A 21,064-nucleotide genomic window follows, 5' to 3' on the forward strand; every position below is an offset into this window, starting at 1 on the left:
TTAAAAAGTCGCAGAATAGCGACATCTCTATTGCTTATTGCTATTTCCGGTGTTTAATTAGCTTTCCCACAACTTCACCCATCTCCTTTCTGAACCGATGAGGTCATTTTGTTCCCTTCTAGAACTCTATTTTGTGTTTAATTCTTTTTAAATTGTATATGTAGAATGCCATCATGGTTACACGCACAGTTATTTTTGAAATAAAATCATATTAATTAACTATCTTTACGAAACATTTGTACGTATAACAAGAGAAACTATATATAATGCATACATTTGTTCAAAATTAAACCGACTCGCATATTCGACGGCGATGGATTCTTGATCAGAAAACACAAAATGTATTTTGTAGAAGCAACATTTGTCCCCAAGTTTAAAGTTTATTAATCAGTACTCAAAACAAAAGGTGAAGTTTCACAAAGGATGATTTTAAGGAGAACGTACAGAGCCTCGACTTACATTTTGTTAGGAAAATTGGAGCCTAGTGGCTCACTTTTTCTAACTACAACTCTCTACTTCTAATTACTCATTAATTGCTCTAATTATATATTCTAAACTTATGACATAATCAGACGTAATTATATATAAGATGCAACAAATTAAATTGCATCATTAATTATTCATTCATTTCTAATTCGTGCTTATATATGCTGGCTAGTGATGCAAATTAGACCCACAGGGCACCAGCCCTTTTGAGCATGGGCTTTAGCGACCTCTTGATGTGGTGGCTCATCACCTCGTTGGCTCCTCCGACGAACTCGCCACCGATGAACACCGCGGGGACGGTAGGGTTGCAACCGAGTCTTGATAGGGCTTGCTCGATCTCACGGCCCCTGGAGATCTCGTCGAGCTCGTGCACCGTCGGATGGACTCCGAAATCACTGAACAATGATCTAATGGAGTGGCTCATGCAACACGAGCTCTTGCTGAAGATCACCACCGGTTTCTCGGACACCATTTTGCTAACTCTCTCCATTATATTTAATTGGCTATCGCGGTTTGTTTTAAGGTGATTTCGACTCTGGAAAGCTCGTCGGGACGACGAAAAATCGAAAGAAAGTGTGATTTTGTTGATAGAGAGGATATGTAAAAGTGTGTGTTTTGATATTGATGTATGTTGCTAGTTGGATTGATTTGATTTTGGTGTGAGGAAAATTGTGTGTGCATGGGAACGTTTATATAGGATTGGAGGAAGGGTACTGTTGTTGGATCGGTGGGGTTTTTTTAAAAAAAATAATAAAAATTATTATTTATTTATTTTAATGCATCATATATATTTCGTATTTATCAATAGCTTGAGAGTGATTGAGCATATAAAAAGGTACACTGCACGATAACGAATCTCTGCATACGGTAATAGAGACATGTCCTTCGGTACGGTACTCATAAATATAATCTAAACATAAAACTGGACTAATTTTGAATCTAACAAAGATTAATACTAATTTTAATTTTTCTATAATATTTCATGTATGTATAAAGAATTATTATAATCTTAACTTAAAGAACTTTGTGGGTTTAATTAACATCCCCGAGATACAAGTAATTAACATCCACTCGCGAGCATGTCTTGTTTAGTAAAGATGATCGAGAGTAGAAGTTTAATTATAACAGATAGTAAAATTGGGTCGTAACCCATCACTTGTGATCAAATAATATAATAACATGTTAAAAATGTGTCGTGTTTAACCACGCAGTACTGTTTATTATTCTCCATATAGGATTTTAATTTAAAGCAAAGATTTCATAAATAGAATTTTAATCTTATAAGAACATATAATATAATGATGTTTAGTCAATTCCAAACCAAGCGCCACCACTTCACGCATGTTTTATATATTCTGAATGTGATTTATATTTGTATGTATCCGTCCATATTATTATCTTTATTCTGAATGTGATTTATACTCGTGTATGTCTATATATATATGTTTATCTTTATTCCGAATGCGATTTTTGTTAGTCCACTCCCAAAATTTAGTTCAAATTAAAAATGCAAACGACTTGCACTATAAAAGAATATAATTTTTTTTCAGAATTATTTAATTAGACTCATCGATCTATGAGACTGTCCGACAAGAAACTTACTTCAATCTGTCTTTTTGTTGTATCTTTCAAAGAAGCATCTGGCAAGTTGGAGAAGGAAGTTGGATCTATCCATTTGGGACCTCTTTAAATTTTCTTAATATTTTCATTTTTTTCCCCCTTTCTTCTTTACAAAGATTCGCTTGTAGGAAAGGAACAAGCAACGAGGATAGAATAACCTTATTGTTAAGGGATATATATCGATGACACCCATGAAATATGGATATATGTTTAAATTTAGTTCCTTGTCGGAGAAAATAAATTTGTTAGCGTAGTATCCATTATGTATGGGTCGTATTTCATTCGAGTCTCTACGATTTTTAGGTAGTGTTATTAAGGTGATTATTAAAGCTAAAAAATTAAATATTTAATCAAGTAACAATAACAATTAAATAAAGACCAAAAAACCAACTGAGGCGATCTTACGAGTCAATTTTGTGAGACAGATCTTCTATTTAATCATCCAAAAAAAATATTTGTTATATCAAAAATATTATTTTTTATTATAAATATAAACAAAATTAATCCATCTTACCAATAAGCTATTTACGTCATCAAAATTCGTTTGACACAGGAGATCTCGCAACTTAGATCTCACGCGTCTTTAGTCAAAAAATAAAGGAGAAATGAGCTAAAGACATATCGATAGGTCGGCGAAGTGCCCACAGGCCACAAGTCCATAAATGGCTCTAAAAGGTTTCAAAAGTCAGTTCATTTGATATCAAAGTATGAAGCATAAGTTTCTATTCGAGATTTAATTTTAATAAAATACTCGTTAAAACATAATAAAAGGAAGAAGAATTTTAAATCAATCCAAACAATTGAAGCACTAGTTAAAACATAATTAATGGAAGATGAATTTTAAAATCAATCCACTCATGAATAGATATATGATCCAACACACCAAAATAAAATGGATTAGAACTTAGGAATTCGAAACCAATTATTTCAAAAGTGGGTAACATTTCTGTGAGACGGTTTCATTTGTAAGACGGGTCAACCCTACCCATATTTATAATAATAAGTAATATTTTTGGCATAAAATGTAATATTTTGTAATGGATAACCCATATAAGATATCTGTCTCAAAAAAAATGAGAGACCGTCTCATAGGAGTTTTTGTCTTCAAAAGTTGGTATCTTGTGAGATTGTATCACAGATCTTTATATGTGAGATGTGACAAACTTACTCATATTTACGGTAAAGAGTTATACTTTTGGCATAAAAAATTAATATACAATATCATGAACAACCCAATTAAGAGAACCGTCTCATAAAATTTACTTGTGAGACCGTATCACAAGAATTTTTTTGTGTTATTTCAAATAGTCAATACTACACCATAAGACATGGCAATTTATTTGAGCTTTTTCCTATTTGTTTTAAACACCTCAAAATTGGATGATTTTCTTAAACAACAAAAAGATATATACAAAATCTGTAGAGTGGAAATGGAAGCAAAGAGAATAAAGACGATATCGATACACCTCATTAGATTATATATGTATGGCTGGGAATACACATAGAAATCTTGTGCCATACCCGAAGATGATAAGATCAAGAAGAATGCGTGAATTATATATAAAAGTAATGTGAATGGATTGTATTTTCAACTTTTAGTACGAAGAAAATGGGCGATGGTGGTTCTCGGCATCCCATCTCCCCATGCAACAAAGGTTGGCATAGTGGACAAATTGCTCTCTTGTTTGTGTATATATATTATACACATACATTTATCGTAAAATGTCCCGTGTAGTTGTATGTTGTGTTTAAAGTATTTTAAGAATGTTATTATTATTTATCAAGTTTTGCCGGCTATATTATATTTTAAGTTTGTGTATGTTGTGCTTGTGTTTGGCCGACACTTGTTTAAGTTTGTTATGTTGTTAAAAATATTGTTGAGATCGATATTTTGAGTATTTGAGTTATAAGTTATTTAAGTATATATATATATATATATATATATATATATGTGTGTGTGTGTATGTTCTACCTTATTGAAAATATATCTTTTTCTATGTGATTGAAGTGGGGATAGTAATTATAATATTTTGGTTTGTGTTATGATTACATTGATTTAAAAAAACTGTGATTACGTCTAACTATTTTACTTTCTTTTGAAAACGTTGAAAATTTAAAGGGTAAATTTACTTTAAATGCCTAAGTTTAAATTAAAGTTTGTGTTAGGTTTTTGACAGAAAAAAATTATTTAAGCACTCTCTGGGCTCACACGTCTTTTAACGAGTGAAATTCAGTACAAAACATTGAAAATATGATACTAATTATATATGATATTCGAACACTAATTGGTTTAGATTCAGTATAAATGATAAAATTTTGAGTATAAAATATGAACATCTTTATTAACATCAACATTTGTATGTAACATATGTCTGAGTATTAAAAAATAATATATTTGTACTAGATCTAATTAACACATTTGGTACTCAAATATCATATATTAGTACCATATTTATAATATTTTGTACCGATTTCCATTCAAAGAAGAAAAATGTGTCATTAATATAAATACTTGCTTACGTGTTTTAGTACTAAAAAAATCATAAATTAATACTAAATTTAAAACGGTTGATACTCAAATATCATATATGAGTACCATATTTTCAATCTTTTGTACCGACTTTCATCCGATAACAAATATGTGGGCCCAGGGAGTACTGTAGAAAAAATCTTGTATAGATCAGGGAATGTAAACATTTTTTTTTTCTGATACGGACTGAAAACAAATTTTAATTTAGGCTTTAGGGATTAAAAATAAATTTAACCATATTTAAATACGAAAGAATAACCAGTTTTCATTTTAAAAATATGATAAATTATGTTATGTCGATGCTGTCATATGCTAGAGCAATGATTCTTCTCGAGTGCAAAAAAAAAAGAGTCATTGGATTTCAATTCGGGCACTTTTTGGATGGGGTAGAATCTACATATCCGCTAAATCCACACGTACAAATCCACCTTGGTAAATTTTAAGATTTGAAAAATAACTTCCATGACTTTTTGGTTTTTAAAAACTGCTCGGTTGGTTTATTTCTTCTTTTAAAATTTATTTCAACTTTTTTTTCCACTCAATTTCATATTCGGAAATGATTTTTCCGAAATTAATAAAATTGAATAGTATATATTATATATACAAAGATACATTGGTTTTTTTAAAAAAATATGTTAGAATGATATTTTTTTAAGATTATAACCTAGTATTCACATGCACACATATTATGTGTTCAAAGAAACTAGTACTATATTAAAGCTATTAGTTTTTGTTGGTTCGTGTTATGACCACTTTTTTCTATTTTATCCTCGAAGAAATAACTATAAAATTGATATATATGTTTTTCCTTTTGAAGATTATTTATTTATGGAAACATCACTTTATTACAATAGGACCTCCCATTAATTTTAATATTTATGATATTATATCTATTTAATATTAATCAAATTAATTAAAAGATATTGTATAAACATGCATGCACCCGAGAACTAGATATATAAAACTTGACCATACATGCATTTCTTTTATTGACGCATGTTTCGTTATGAAAATGTATTGTATTCGAGGAACATTAATTAATAACTAGTAATCCACATACGTGAAAATTCGCATGCATTAATAGTTTATATTCATCTAAAATAATGAATATTTTTTATATTTTTAAATTGAAAAGTAAAATTAAAAAATGTTAGTTATATATAAGTAGCAAAGGTCATTTTGTCCATTCATTAATTTGACCAAAATAATTATTTTAAGTGGTTCATGCATTATTATATTATATAGATATAAAAACCGAATATTGCAACATTTTGGGGAAAATTTCGGTTCAGTTCTAAATGTTTGAACACATTCCCGGTTCAGTCCTAAATGTTTGAACGTTCCTGGTTTGGTCCCAAATGTTTTCCAAAAATTCTCGGTTCAGTCCTAAATGTTTTTATGTTTCCGGTTTGGTCCCAAATGTTTTAAAAAGTTTCCAGTTCAGTCCTAAATGTTTTACGTTCCATATTTCGTCCTAAATATTTTTTAAAATTTTTCGGTTTGGTCCTTCCATCTACAAACAAAGCGTGATAAAAAAAACTTAAAAACAAAAGAAAAAGTTAAATAAAATAGAAGGTAATAATAATAATAATAATAATAATAATAATAATAATAATAATAATAATAATAATAATAATAATAAATGAACAATAATTTCTTCCAAATGAAAATATAATATAAATTAGGCAAAATAAAATTATAGAATAAAAAAATAATTGAACCGTGCAATCTTATAGTTAAAAACATTATCAATCACAAACAAATAAACAATTTTTTTAGCAAATAACTAGTATTACTTATTTCACAAAATATTTGAAATTTTCAATAAATTTTTCAAGAGAAGAATACATATGGTTAACAATTGAGAAAATATAATGAATTATTTGACCACCGTTAAAGTAGTGATATGAAATTAAGTTTTATTTAATAGTAATTTTTTCTCAAATACTAATTATTTAAATTATAAAAAGAGTTTTAAAAAGATATATATATTTTTCCAACCTCCAAATTTTTTCTTAAATGTGCAAGTATCATGAATGAGAATATAACAAAATTAATAGAAATGTGAAATAACATCATTAAATTTTAATTCCTCAAGTTTCGTTTATTTTATTTAAGTTTTTATTTTGTAGCATCATGAATTTAATATTTTCATTTTGAACATTGTGTAAAATTGATTTAAATTTGGATAAAAACTCTAATAAATTTGTGTTTTATTTACAACTTGTTTAATGTTAAATATATAATAAATAATATAAAAATCAATCATAAATGATATAACACTACGCGTTGTTATTTTTAACACACGAGTAGATGGAAGGATCAAACCGGGAAATTTTGAGAAATATTTGGCACAAAATATGCAATGTAAAAATATTTAGGACTGAACGGGAACTTTTAGGAAACATTTAGGACCAAACCGGGAACGTATAAACATTTAGGACTGAACCGAGAACTTTTAGAAAACATTTAGGATCGAACCGGGAACGTCCAAACATTTAGGACTGAATCGAGAATGTGTCCAAACATTTAGGACTGAACCGGGATTTTGCCCCATCATTTTATACATTCATTCATTCGGCTGAAAATTTGAAACCGTTCTTTTGATTGATGAAAAAATAAATAAAATATTTTGTCTTCAATGTTATAAGATGGGCCCCAAACATATATAGGCCCAAAATCTTATCAGTAGGCTTTCATCTCCAAATAGAGATTTTGGGCTCTAAAAGGCTCGAGATCTATATGAAAAAGACCACTAATGACAATTGATGGAAATATATGAAAGCTATAATCATCCCTTAATTGAGGTTCTACGGCCTATGCTACGGTTAAGTCGATGTCACCCAAAGGGTAGTGCCCTGTGGGTGAAGTGGTATAATTTTGATTGGTTAAAATCAGTGGGTTTCACGGGGTTACACGTCGCCCGCAGGGTAGTACCCTGCGGGCGGCATGAACAAAACCCTTCCATAAAATGTGAGAAACTCACACGATCTAATAATATTGGAATAGGAGAAAGAACACTTCACGTATATTATACACTAAATCGAAAATTACTCTCTAAAAAATAGTTCCCACATATCGCTAGAGAGAAGACAATAAATAGTTTGAGTTCAAGTTATCTTAAAAAGATTATCTTAATTGTTCATCTAATGATTCATGTTTGCAACTTTAACACGATCAATATTGATATTAATTATTTATTGATATATGAACACTTAAATATGCAATTGAAGTATTTACCATGCAAAGATCAAAGAATAAGACCAAATTTATTTTTATGAGTGGTGAGAGCAGACAAAACATCATATTGTATGATGACATCCCAAAAATTCATTCGTCGTCTTTGTGAATTCTCCGACTGTCCTTGCCTGAAAATAATGAATAAACCGGTCAGGGGGCGCCAGGATTTCTCCCGACATGACCCCTCCGATGCCTAAGTCTGGCAGAGAAACATGGGAGAAAATATAGAGGAAAACATGGGAAACATCATGGGGAAGAAAGTGTAGAAACTCACTTTCCACGTTGTCTGTAATCAAGAAGAAAACAATATATATAATAAAAACTTCCCTGTCCTTCAGATAGTTGAGAACGTGTGTTCATGTCAGCCCACTGATGTTCATCCATAATTAAAAGGGCGAGGCCCATGATCTGATGGGATGTAGCCCATGATCCGATAATATTGACAAGTCCAAGCCCGAGTGTAGATAGTGAATATTCGCGAGGCTCATATCCAATAATAATTACAAAACATCACTTACCACCAATAACCTGCTTGTTATCACAAATCCCGGTCTAAGTTCATGTGAAAAAAATAAATATATCCCGAGATATCAGACGATATCTCGGGATATATCCCTTGACATCACTACACCCCCCTTAAGAAGTCGGGCTAGAGTCACTACTCGCTGTCCCGATTTGTTCACTTCATCCATGAACTTAGACAGAAATGCACCAATCACCCTCCTGAAGTCGAATCGATCAGTCAAGTGAGAAGATTCCATGCATGCAAGGCCGAGAGAATGACCATGGACTTGTGTTTGAGGAGGGGTCGAATTAATATAACAACTGTTGAAGAACATAAAATCCTCGAGGTTGGATCGATATAGTCGTTGGTGAGTAAATGATCAAATAATCTCCCATGCCAAGTCAATAGACTTGTAGTGCCGAATGCATCGGGCTTTGGTAGGTGCCGGGACATGGAACCTCCCGGGCTTTGTAGGTGCCAAGGGCTTAGAATGCCTTGGGTTTAAATGGGTGCCCGGGCATGGAACCTCCCGGGCTTATATAATGCCAAGGGCTTATATATGCCTTGGGCTTAAATGGGTGTCGGGGCATGGAACCTCCCGGGCTTATATAATGTCAATGGCTTATATATGCCTTGGGCTTAAATGGGTGCCGGGGCATGGAACCTCTCGGGCTTATATAATGTCAAGGGCTTATATATGTCTTGGGCTTAAATGGGTGCCGGGGCATGGAACCTCCCGGGCTTATATAATGCCAAGAGCTTATATATGCCTTGGGCTTAAATGGGTGCCGGGGCATGGAAACTCTCAGGCTTATAGAGTGCCAAGGGTTAGAATCCCTTGGGCTTTGTAAGTGTCGGGGCCTGGAACCTCCCGGGCTTTGTAAGGTGCCAAGGATTAGAATACCTTGGGCTTTAGATAGATGCCGGGGCCTGGAACCTCCCAGGCTTTGGGTGTCATGACGTAGATAGTGCCATGGGCTTTTCTGGACTGCCATGACGAAGATATTGTCATGGGCTTTTAAATGAGTGCCCGGACCTTGAGACTCCGGGACTTTAAATAAAGATGTCTGGGCCTTACTGCTAGATTGTATGCCCGAGAAATAAATTTGGTGGGGCTTACTACTAGATCGCATGCCCGAGAAATAAATCTGGTGGGGCTTACTACTAGATCGCAGAGTAATAAATTCTGGCGGGGCTTACTGCTAGGTCGCATGCCTGAGTAATAAATCCTGGCGGGGCTTACTGCTAGATTGCATGTCCGAGTAATAAATCCTGGCTGGGCTTACTGTTAGGTTGCATGCCCGAGTAATAAATCCTGGCGGTGCTTACTGCTAGATTGCATGCCCGAGTAATAAATCCTGGCGGGGCTTACTGCTAGATTGCATGCCCAAACAATAAATCCTGACGGGGCTTACTGCTAGATCGCATGCCCGAACATCCGATAAACTCCCAAGCATGTGAAGCATGTCACAATATGTGGTTATTTGCAGTCGAATATCTGGAGTTTTGAGAAATTCGATCCCATGTAGAGATAATAAAATAGCATAAATTTGAGAAGTAAGCCTTGACGAAAGGCAAACAAACCATAATAAGCATTATAAGCATCAACTACCATTCATGATTTATATTTAATGCATGCTTGAAAATATGCTAAAGAAGAGTTGATGGAACTCCAATGATATGTGTACTATGTACATTTGAATTCAATTTGCATGCATTTAATAATACCTTGCTTTAAATATGAATAATCAAAGTCAATATAGGAAATTTTGCATGCCACGAGTGTATGCCATTTACACTTATTCGAATTCCAAGATAATGGGGTAATTAGATAAAATAAAATATGAATCTTGATACATAAGATACCATGCACGCACCATAGAACTTCAAGTAATTGTCTGGTAAGTCAACACAATTAACTCATACCCAATTTTCTCAAAAGCTGCTCTGGCAGAATATGGTAGGGCACAATGTCAAGATATTTGACCCTATTAATATGATAAAATGATAAAACTTATCTTAGCGAAGCCGTGCCACGACAGGTACTAATGAATTGAGAACGAAGGCCAACCAAGATGCTGAGCTAATATCGAGATATCCCAGCGATCAAAGATTATATAACCCGAGCTCGTGAAAAAAACGTCAAGCATAGTAAATTGCGCTATTAGATTTGTCCAAGGTTTGCATAGGCATTCCAAAGAGGGCCAAAATAAAGTCATTAACCCGCACTCAACTTGTATTAATGGACTGAAGTCCTTGCCAATGAGAGGCTGCCCTTGCCCTTTAAAGAAGATGTTAAGCAAGAGTTTAAAATTATATCACCTTATGATGAAACACACAGCTTTCGATGGATGCGCGCTATGGCAGCGCATATTTGGCCGGATTTCCCATGATAAGAACATATTCATCTGTGAGACGATCACCAACGCAACTTGGCGGGCAAGAAGTGATCAATCCGACCAACGGCGATGTAGGAACTCCGAAGTTAGTCAAAATAGCTCCAAAATAATGCACGAAGTGTTTTCCAACAGCCACTCAATACAAATTTCGAAGCTAAGCAATACACTCCCATCACCGCGCACTTTCAAACAAGGCCACAAGCACTCCAAAGTCGATCCCAATATGCCTTTTGAAGCAAGCGTGGACGTTGGAATTGATAGAAGCAAAACAACGAACACAAGTTGAGCAGCAAGTTAACTCACGTTTGGTAGTAGTCCCGTAGCAAAACCAGAGCCCAAAACACCTGCGCACTCCAAAACTTTTGCAGCGATAGAAACCATCGAGCTGAAAATTTAGCAACTCAAATAATGCTAACCCATGTTAAGAATAGCTCAAAATCACCAATAAAACAAGATACAATTGGAGTACGCCCCTGCCATTATCTTTGCAAGCCGCTGCGTGTGTTAGACTGTAGTTCTAAATGGTGTGGCGAGTTGTGAGATTTCCACCGTCGCCTCCGCCTAGTAACCCAGAGGCGGTTCCAGTAAGGGGCAAGGGGGGCAGCTGCCCCCCCTTGAATTTTATTTTAAATTACTAAAATATTTTTATATTTTAAAAATTATAATTTATGAGTATAAATTAGGAATAAAAAACGGAAATAAAAAAAAGTCAAAAAATTTAAGTTAATTTTCATTGTTTAATGTGTGCAAAGTGATCCGAAAATTTATGGCCCATAATATTTAATAAATTATAGTCCAATCACTAAGTTTTTAAACTTAAATACAAATGAATTTTAAGTTTTTTAAATCTAAACACAAATTGTTGAAGCAAGAATTGTTAACTTACAAGCTTGTGAGTTTGAATTTTATTTTATCATTCGCAACAACTGCATTGAAGAAAAAATTTTTTGTTGAGAAGATTATTACGAATATTAATTAATTAATTTAAATATGTATATATATATATATGTATATATTAGTTTATCGATGAAGTTATTATTAATTATTTTCAAAAAATAAAAATTCGTATATTATTTAAATGAAAGTACTATATTTAAATTTTGTTATGTAGTGATTGTGTGTATATATATATAATTTTTTATTATGTCCGGCCGCCCCCCCTTCATAAAATTCCTGAATCTTCCTGGAGCAGTAACATCTACGCAAGACAGGTGAGCCCGAGCAAACAAGATCCAAGCCAGAAGAGCCCATTAACGGTCTTTCAAGAAGATTTTCTGCAACTCACCAAGCAAACCCGATCGAGCAGCAGGATGTTTTTAAGGTGAAGTGGCCGTTGAAATCGAGATTTAAGAAGTAAAAAACTTTTTAGAAAGCAACGAAATCTGTCCAAGATGTTTGGAAAAAGGCAGCCAGAAACGAAAGTCGAAGCCTCTACATCTCGAAATTACATTTTTTTTTCCAGCGGGAGAAAGAGAGGAATTCTTTCTGCCCGGATGTTTTTTTTTTTTTTTTTTTAAGAGAAAGAGAGAAATTGAATCAACGCCTCAGACTCAATTTTTCATAGACGGCGCCAATGATGACATCCCGAAAATTCATTCGTCGTCTTTGTGAATCCTCCGACTGTCCTTGCCTGAAAATCATGAATAGACCGGTCAGGGGCGCCAGGATTTCTCCCGGCGTGACCCTTCCGATGCCTAAGTCAGGCAGAGAAACATGGGAGAAAAGATAGAGGAAAACATGGGAAACATCATGGGGAATAAAGTGTAGAAACTCCCTTCCCACGTTGTCTGTAATCAAGAAGAAAACAATATATATAATAAAAACTTCTCTTTCCTTCAGATAGTTGAGAACGTGTATTCATGTCAGCCCACTGATGTCCATCCATAATTAAAAGGGCGAGACACATGATCTGATGGGATGTAGCCCATGATCCGATAATATTGACAAGTCCAAGTCCGAGTGTAGATAGTGAATATTTGTGAGGCTCATATTCAATAATAATTACAAAACATCACTTACCACCGATAACTTGCTTGTTATCACAAATTCCGGTCTAACTTCATGTGAAAAAATAAATATATCCCGAGATATTAGACGATATCTCGGAATATATCCCATGACATCACTATTGTATATTGACATATATAAACGCTATCATTAAGTGATTAATGAAAATAAGTGATATCAAGGATAAGAATTCTAAACTCTACGGTAATCAATTAAATACACACAATAAAGTATCAACTTATTTAACCTGTGTTGGACTATATAAAGAGTTGCCACTTGTCTCATTCGTCTGTTTTTCTTTCTTTCTTTCTTTCTTTTTTTTTTTTTTTTTTTTTTTTCCCTTTTTCATTAATTTAATATAATATATCATATATATTTATATACATAGTATAATATACAATTTTTTCCCCTATTCAATCTTTTTATTCTATATAAAATTCAAATAAATATTTATAAATATTTAATTAATTTCTCGTTCACACTAATTAATAAGATAAATAATTTTATCACAAATATATTATTGATTTAAAATGAATATATAATCTATTTTCCCAACATATTACACATACACACATCACATGTAAAAAAATAAAATAAAATAAAACAAAACTCTAGTGTATGTAATATAATAGTAACACGTGAAAAGTATAGGGATTATACAAACGCCTATAAAATCTTTAATCCCAATTATTTTTCGTATTTATATTTCTTAAAATCAGTTTTAGATAAGAATAAACGATGAAGATCACCTTTTCTTTTTAAGTATATCTATCGAAAATTATATATTATATATATATATATATATATAAATAATACAAGTGATTCTTGTACGCAATAATATGGTTATCAATTTAATATCGAGTATAATTTATTATATTATTATTTTTTGTTTCTAATTTTAAAACAACATCATACGTTGCGCACTATATATTACATATTACAATTACATATTACACATAACAATTGTAAAAAAAGCGAAAGGTCAATTCACTCCAACGCAGAAAACATCCCCAACAAGAGGTTACAAAATCACACCTATTTTTATTTATTCACAAGCAACAAATGAAAATACAGTTTACTCCCTCAATAACTTCAAAATACCCAACACAAAAGGGTGATTATGTAATTACATATTCTTAATCAAAGCCAGTATATGTAGGCCTTTGCCCATACGAAAGTGTCCCCTTCTCCAGGATCTATCCAACAAATTACGGCCCCTGTAATTCGGCGTCGTTTTGCCTGGTCTGACTTCTCCGGATAAAGACTTTCGAGGTCGCCGGAGAGCCGACCCTATTTCGGAATTGGGGATTTCAATTCGGTTCTGGAGTTTTAATTGGGTTAGTGCCAGTGCTATTTTTGAAGTGCTGGTTGGTTTTGTTTCTATTTAGTTTTGTATGATTGTTTATTTGATTCTCTTTTTTTGGCAGGAGATGGAAATAAGACGGTTGTTGGTCATTGCAATTTTTATATATTTTTTCGGATTTTCATCGTGCAGAGGTAATTAAGTATTTTGGGTTTTTACTTTTTAGTTCTGATTGCGGACATGAAGGGATATTTGGATGAGTGGTGACTCCTAAAATTCTATTTATCGAAAAATTCAGCATAAAATTGGAATATTTGTAGTATGAGTTTGTACCGCAGATACACTCTAACCCTTATCGAGATTTTTGCCAATTTTTTTTTTTAAATAATTAATACTGTGTAGAGTGTAATTACAAATAAAGTTTCTGAGGAGGAGTTGATCGTTAAATTGGCAAACTTTTATGATCCATAACTTATATACAATTCTCATTTTACAAAATGCAGGATAATCTTGTCCTGGTTCAATCTTTGATTAAAGTTGCTCTTTGCCTTGTGTTATTTACATAAGAATTCATCAACGTTCTGAACTTCATGACATGTATGATACTTGATATTTTTTTATGCAGTGCCAATTAAGTTTTTGCAGAGAAATCTCGTTATAAGTTAACTTTAGATGTTCTAATTAAAAAATTTGAATTGTTTACTTTATTTTGAATGAGAAGGTTTATCATTCTTATTGCTTAATTCTGTTTGGAGATTCCTGCATCTCTGGTTCGCCTTTGCATATGAATTTTTCCATGCTTTATGTGCACAGAATTGAAGGTGATAGTGAAGCACAAGCATAAAACCAATTATCAGTTGGTGACATACAATCACACACTTGCAAAAATATTGGTGCAATATGCCTCAGCTGTGAGTTCATTCTGAACTATATTTTGGACCCATGTGTATGATTAAGCTTTCGGATTGAGTATTTTATATGATTAAGCTTTCTGATTGAGTATTATATATATCTTTAGTGTCATTTTAGTTTCTTGTCCTGAAAGATATGTTCAGTTGTGTGCATTCAGCATTGTGAGTTAGAGGAGTTGGTTGTTTCATTTTCCTAACCACCCCACCACCACCCCCCCTCTTTTTTTTTTTTTTTTTTTAAATCAAAGCAGCAAGTTTTCCCATTTCATCATCGAGTGTATAATTTTTTATAATGCCTCTTATTTTAAATAACGATTCTCTCAAGATTTTTTTTTGGATAGTATTTTGTTGAGGCAACGTGCATAAGCGAAACTTTTGATGTATGGTATAACTAAAATATTTTTGCACTTGCAGGTATATTTGTCAGACTTGACTGAATTGTTTACTTGGACTTGCTCGAGATGCGATGGTCTAACTGAGGTAAAGTAATAGACTAATAGTTACATAATACGTCATATTTTTTGACTTTAAATTGAGTAGCTAGTTATTACGTAATATTTGAATTGAAACTATTCTTCTTGGGTACAGGGCTTTGAAATAATTGACCTAATCGTGGACGTGAAATCCTGCCTGCAGGTTTGGGGAATTAAGTCTTCATTTTCATCATTTTTGTCGGATAAAGCATTATTTTTATGTTTTGTTGACTTTGTTTATGAGATTCTAATATTTGGTTGATTCTATGAAGGGATTTGTTGGGGTTGCGACTGATCTTAATGCCACTGTCATTGCATTCAGAGGAACTCAGGAGCGCAGGTTTGGCTTATTCATGCTTGTTGATCTATATTATCTTCTCCACAGATGGTTGTTTCATCCCAAAGCCATTTTATTTGAATTTTGAGTTGAATGAATGAAAAATATAACACAACTGATGGACAATCTTCCATGCTCATTATTTTGTTTTCACTGATATTTTTACCGATGCTTGTGTCTGTGAGCTTTTAGAGTTGCCATTTACGTAAAATTAATTTTTATAAACTAAAAAATGGTTTTGGTCAGTTTTTAACTTATTTATGGGTAATTCTGTTTGCAGTTTACAGAACTGGGTGGAAGATTTGTACTGGAAGCAGCTTGATATTGATTACCCTGGAGTTGATGATGCAATGGTGTGTGCAACTAAATACATGCATTTCTTTTTTCTCTGTCTCCTCCACATGAGTATTTTGACGAGTTTGCTGGGTTTGCATCATATTCATTTTATGTGGGCTTATTGTTTGGTCCAGGTGCATCATGGTTTTTATTCTGCTTACTACAACACATCCTTGCGTTCTGGAGTTCTAAATGCTGTAAAAAAGGCAAAGCAGTTTTATGGAGACACTAAGATAATGGTCACTGGACATTCAATGGGAGGGGCCATGGCTGCTTTTTGTGGACTTGATCTTCAAGTAATTCCAACACTTGATTACTTTCATTATCAACCGATTATTGGCTTTTACTTTGGTGCCGTATGCCTTATATTTATTTAGTTATCTTTTCTCAAAAGGGGTATAGTGGAGAGCTCCTGTGGATTTTTCTGTGGTAGAAAAATACGAACATGATTCCAGAATTAGCCTAGTCTTTGGGCAAGTTATCGATCAAGAAGATTGACCTCCTTAGTTCCGAATGATGTTTTGCGTAAAGTGCTTGGAGCTTCTATAATCTTAACTGTACGACTGTGTTTGATTTGTCCAGTCCAAAAAATTTACACAATCGTTTCTTAAATTTTTATAAAAATATTGTACTGTAATGTCTTCATGTAGAGGATTCAAATTGAATTTTAAAATAATAATTCTTGATTAATATATGCTGAGATAATTCGTTTGATATTTTCTTTTTTGGAGTTTTTCTAAAGTACTTATCCTGTTATCAGCTCAGTTTTGGAGAACAAGATATTCAAGTTATGACCTTTGGGCAACCCAGGATTGGTAATGCTGCTTTTGCAGAATATTACAGCAAGGTGGTGCCAAATACCTTTCGCATCACAAATGGACATGATATTGTGCCTCATTTGCCTCCTTATTACCGCCATTTTCCTCAAAAGACGTACCATCACTTTCAAAGAGAGGTACTAGCTTTTGGTGTTAACTTCATGACATATATATATATTGAGGACTTTTCAGCTGCCCAACAATATTTTCCCATCTCGTCCCCAACTAAAACACGTCCCCAACTAAAACACGGTACCGGGTTTTAGTGGTCGGGGACGAGTTGGGCATCATTGGTTGGTCAACTGAAAATTTCTCTCTCTATATATATATATATATATTATATTAATCTTTAGTTGCTCAATCTTTCTTTGATCTAGGCATAGTATTTGATCTTAATAGACCCTATCAATTTTGCTTTTATGGAGTATTTTCAGCATGATGGAACCTGAAATATACTTTTATTATTCTTGAAGAAAGTTTTCAGTATTATCCTTTTCATCCTTTTTTATTGATTGCTCTCATTTATGTTGTTGGATCTTTGTTGTAAACTGCAGAACTTGTCTACTTTGTGTTAATGATTGCTTTAGTTTCGTACTTTTTATACCAGTATCTTAGTTCTTTGACTGCATAGAATGATAGAACCCCAAAATTAAGGACCACAACCATTTTTGAATCATGTATTTGAGTTATTTTGGCCTTCATTGCTTCATTATTTTTCCCAGCTTTCTCCTTTATTGAGATATAAAATCTTCATGTTGTAGGTCTGGCTTTACAATATTGGGTTTGGAAGTTTGATTTATACAGTGGAGAAGGTCTGTGATAATTCTGGGGAAGATCCTACTTGTAGCAGGCAAGTATTTGCGTCTGAGCTTTGTCATATTTCTACCAGTGAATTTTATCTGTTATTTTTCGTTGTTGCTGTTGTATGTAAGATATATCGGCGACGGTCTATTTCTACTTTTAGATAGTCTTGACCACCAGAGGTACTGGATGGTGATGAACGACTCTTAGGACACTAACTAACAATAGACTTAGCCAAGATATTTCTAAACTGTTGCGTATCCTTCACAAGAGTAATTGTAGTTCTCAAATTGCTTCCTCTTGTATCATCATTTTATCAAAATTTCAAACTTCATCCACTTCTTCCCCAAAATGTGGAAAGTATCCATCTTCCCCCATCTTGCGCTGCGTCTGAATTCTTTGGTATTCTCCTGCTTATATCATTTGTGATTGCTAGCAAGGCGGCAGCCTTTTGTGACAACCACTCTCTGATTCCTCTGTAGGTCGGTGACCGGGAACAGTATAACCGATCATTTGTCATATTATGGAGTTGAAATGGGATGTGATTCACCAAGTGGATGCAGAATTGTGATGGATCCTAATGTTGCTGCTTATGAAAAAACGGATGTTTATGGGAATTTCATTTTATCCCGGTATCCATTGACACCAGTTTTGAAACAGAGTACAGAGGGGGTAACGGATCACGGCCTTTCGATGTAGATTTGTTATCTCGTCAACTGTGCCGTTGATGTGTGTACATGACTCGAGCCGAATGGTTATTTTATTGGTTGGAGCCGTCAGCTGTCTCTGGATGGCGGCCTTGGTTGGGAAAGAGTATCTTGTATATAAATATTGTTAATATGTGCATATATCATTTTAATCCAAATATCTACTTTGTGCATATACTTTATTGCTGGTGTCAGGTCTACTCAAATTTGAACGACGGATTAATGCAACATTCAACTGAAATTTAAAAGAATAAAAAATTATTTCGTAATTAAGCTTGTACTGAGTTACTTTTCTTGTATAATTTTTCAGTCAGTAATTCTTACAGAGGTGCGAGCTACAAATCTTGCCAACAATTTCATCGAAACACGATAGTGCAGGTACTAAAACGATTAGGAAATGTGTGGCAACCACCATTTCCCTCTGTTTGCCTTCAAATAATTTGGTGTCACTTTCCTGCATAATCATCACCAATGTGCTTAATTAGTTTTCGAATAAATATAATGTTTCATAGTTTGAATCACAAAAATTTAAACTACCCTGTCCCAATGAAATCATTTTGCATGAAAGCATGTAGTTTCGCGCATGATTACTACATATTTGGCATGAAAATTTGAAGTTTGTTGCCTTAAAAATTATGAGTACCATCAAGAGTCTTCTCTTCTCCAGTGGTGGCAGACCCTTTCTCCTCATCAACCTTATTTCCCTCTTCTGCAAATTCATCGCCTCAAGATTACATAACAATACGATACATAATTACATACAATGGAGTTGCAAAATAACATATATAAACAAGCATTTTTACGCAGCATTTGTATGGAAGATGAGAACTTTTAAGATATACAAACCATTTTTGATCTCTGCTTTTGCCTCTCCTTCCACAGCATCATTCCCTTCTGTTTTCTCTCCATGCACATGCCCCTTGGCATGGGGCGAATAGTATTCGGATTTCCCGGATATCCCGTCGGAAATAATGGATTCGATGGTTTCTTCATGATCCCTTATCGGCGAAAGGAAGTTCTTTGGAGAATGATGATCATTTTCAACCAAACCTTCCTCCTCTTGGACGTTTTTCGCCTTATCCTCGGCCCGCGATTCTCCGTTTCCATCTGCTCCATCCTTTTCCTTTGTATTTTCCTTTGTCTCCTCGATACAATTCTCAGTACATTCAACCTTCTTGATCAATGCATCAGGGCTATCATTTTGCTTCACATTTCCAAATTCTTGAACATTTTCCTCCTCTGTGGCCTTCTCAACAACAGGGTTATCGATCTTGATGGAATTTGAACTTTTGGTTTTGATAACAGTATTGTCTGTTGCAACAGCCTGCTTTGATTTCCCACAACCCATTTTTGTTGTTGAAATGGAAGGAGGAAAGGATTCTTGAATTGAGAGGAAAAAAAAGAACGAAAGAAAGAAAAGAAATGATAGCTTTTCTTTAATTTCCTTTTTGATGCATCTTTCACCTTAATTTGTATACAATATTCATATATATAGGCTCCAAAAAAGGTATTTTTTTACTTAAAAAATATGGAATTTATTTCTTTTTGTCGAAATAATGTTAAAGATTTTAATTTAATTTGTCACGATTTAGCATCCATATGAAAAAAATAAAATAAAATGAACATGGGATTCTAGCCTCTCACATAAACCACCAGAACTCAAAAGTCGTTACCTCCTTCTAACAATTTATTCCCACAAACAAACGCGACTTTAGTTCAAAATGGAGAAAACGCAAACACTCGGATTGTCATAATCATATCAACAAATCCATCGGTTTATTTTGGTAATCCACATCATAAAGAATTTAAAATATCGAATAATTATTTTTTCATCATTATGATGAATTTCAAATAGTCATTTCAAATATTTCCTTCAAATCCATTCTTAAATTCAAATCTGAATTCCCGACTTTCTTTATTCCATTTACATATTGAATATTCATCCACATTAATAACTTATATATTGATAAATGATAATAGTAACTCTTAAACTGATAGGCCCCGTTTGGTTTCAAAAGTCAGACCAAAAAAACACTTTTTAAAGTTCTTTTCATTTAATAAAGTGTTTGGTTGACCAGAAAAGTGCTTAAATAAGCACTTTTTAAAGTCAAAATTAGAGCTTTTTCAAAAGTCAAAAATTATAGCTTAAAAAAGTGCTTTTTTTAAAAAATATCTACCAAATCCAAACGGGACCTTAGTTAGAGCAACATGATATTTAATCTCCGTTCCAAACGATACCGTTTTTCTTGTGATTTCATCTTTTTTTGTTCTTCACGTATATTTGTTTTTATCGTCGAACGTAGGTTGAATATCAACTCATGTTACAATGTGATATCCCATATTTAGCTAGAGTTTCACAAAATTTCACAAAATTTTGAAATTTTGTGAAATAAAAACTGAAAAGTGCTCCCAAAAGCTATCTCAAATAATATCTTAATCCGATTATATTGGATATCAAAAGTTTTTTATATTCGAAAAAATAGATAAGTCTATGTTATTAAATTTCAATTTTTGTCCATTGTTTTTGTCTTTTTCTGGGGGGTAATTTTAATTATTTTTTCGACTTGACGCTCACATAAAACCAATGCATT

At 33.3% G+C, this 21,064-nt stretch overlaps 3 protein-coding genes across 3 annotated transcripts; 1 reads left to right on the plus strand and 2 right to left on the minus strand.

Moving 5' to 3' along the window:
- Positions 1-368: 368 nt before the first annotated feature.
- On the minus strand, positions 369-1,134 carry LOC140864416 (monothiol glutaredoxin-S5-like). Its single transcript, XM_073268590.1, has one exon. It carries the CDS (start codon positions 974-976, stop codon positions 668-670), a length of 309 nt encoding a protein of 102 aa, XP_073124691.1. The 5' UTR covers positions 977-1,134; the 3' UTR covers positions 369-667.
- Positions 1,135-13,980: 12,846 nt separating this feature from the next.
- LOC140863816 (lipase-like) lies at positions 13,981-18,646 on the plus strand. The gene is made up of 11 exons (XM_073267526.1): positions 13,981-14,124; positions 14,215-14,284; positions 14,904-15,001; positions 15,416-15,481; positions 15,590-15,637; positions 15,747-15,814; positions 16,092-16,164; positions 16,282-16,443; positions 16,908-17,102; positions 17,727-17,815; positions 18,249-18,646. The coding sequence occupies exons 2-11, from the start codon at positions 14,218-14,220 to the stop codon at positions 18,463-18,465; spliced, it is 1,083 nt and encodes a 360-aa protein (XP_073123627.1). The 5' UTR covers positions 13,981-14,124; positions 14,215-14,217; the 3' UTR covers positions 18,466-18,646.
- On the minus strand, positions 18,632-19,912 carry LOC140863817 (uncharacterized). Its single transcript, XM_073267527.1, has 3 exons — positions 19,320-19,912; positions 19,117-19,182; positions 18,632-18,927 (listed from the first exon to the last, which is right to left on the minus strand). Exons 1-3 carry the CDS (start codon positions 19,819-19,821, stop codon positions 18,920-18,922), a joined length of 576 nt encoding a protein of 191 aa, XP_073123628.1. The 5' UTR covers positions 19,822-19,912; the 3' UTR covers positions 18,632-18,919.
- Between the last annotated feature and the right edge of the window lie 1,152 nt (positions 19,913-21,064).

This window comes from Henckelia pumila, chromosome 4, assembly GCF_033568475.1.
Source record: "Henckelia pumila isolate YLH828 chromosome 4, ASM3356847v2, whole genome shotgun sequence".
NCBI lineage: Eukaryota > Viridiplantae > Streptophyta > Magnoliopsida > Lamiales > Gesneriaceae > Henckelia > Henckelia pumila.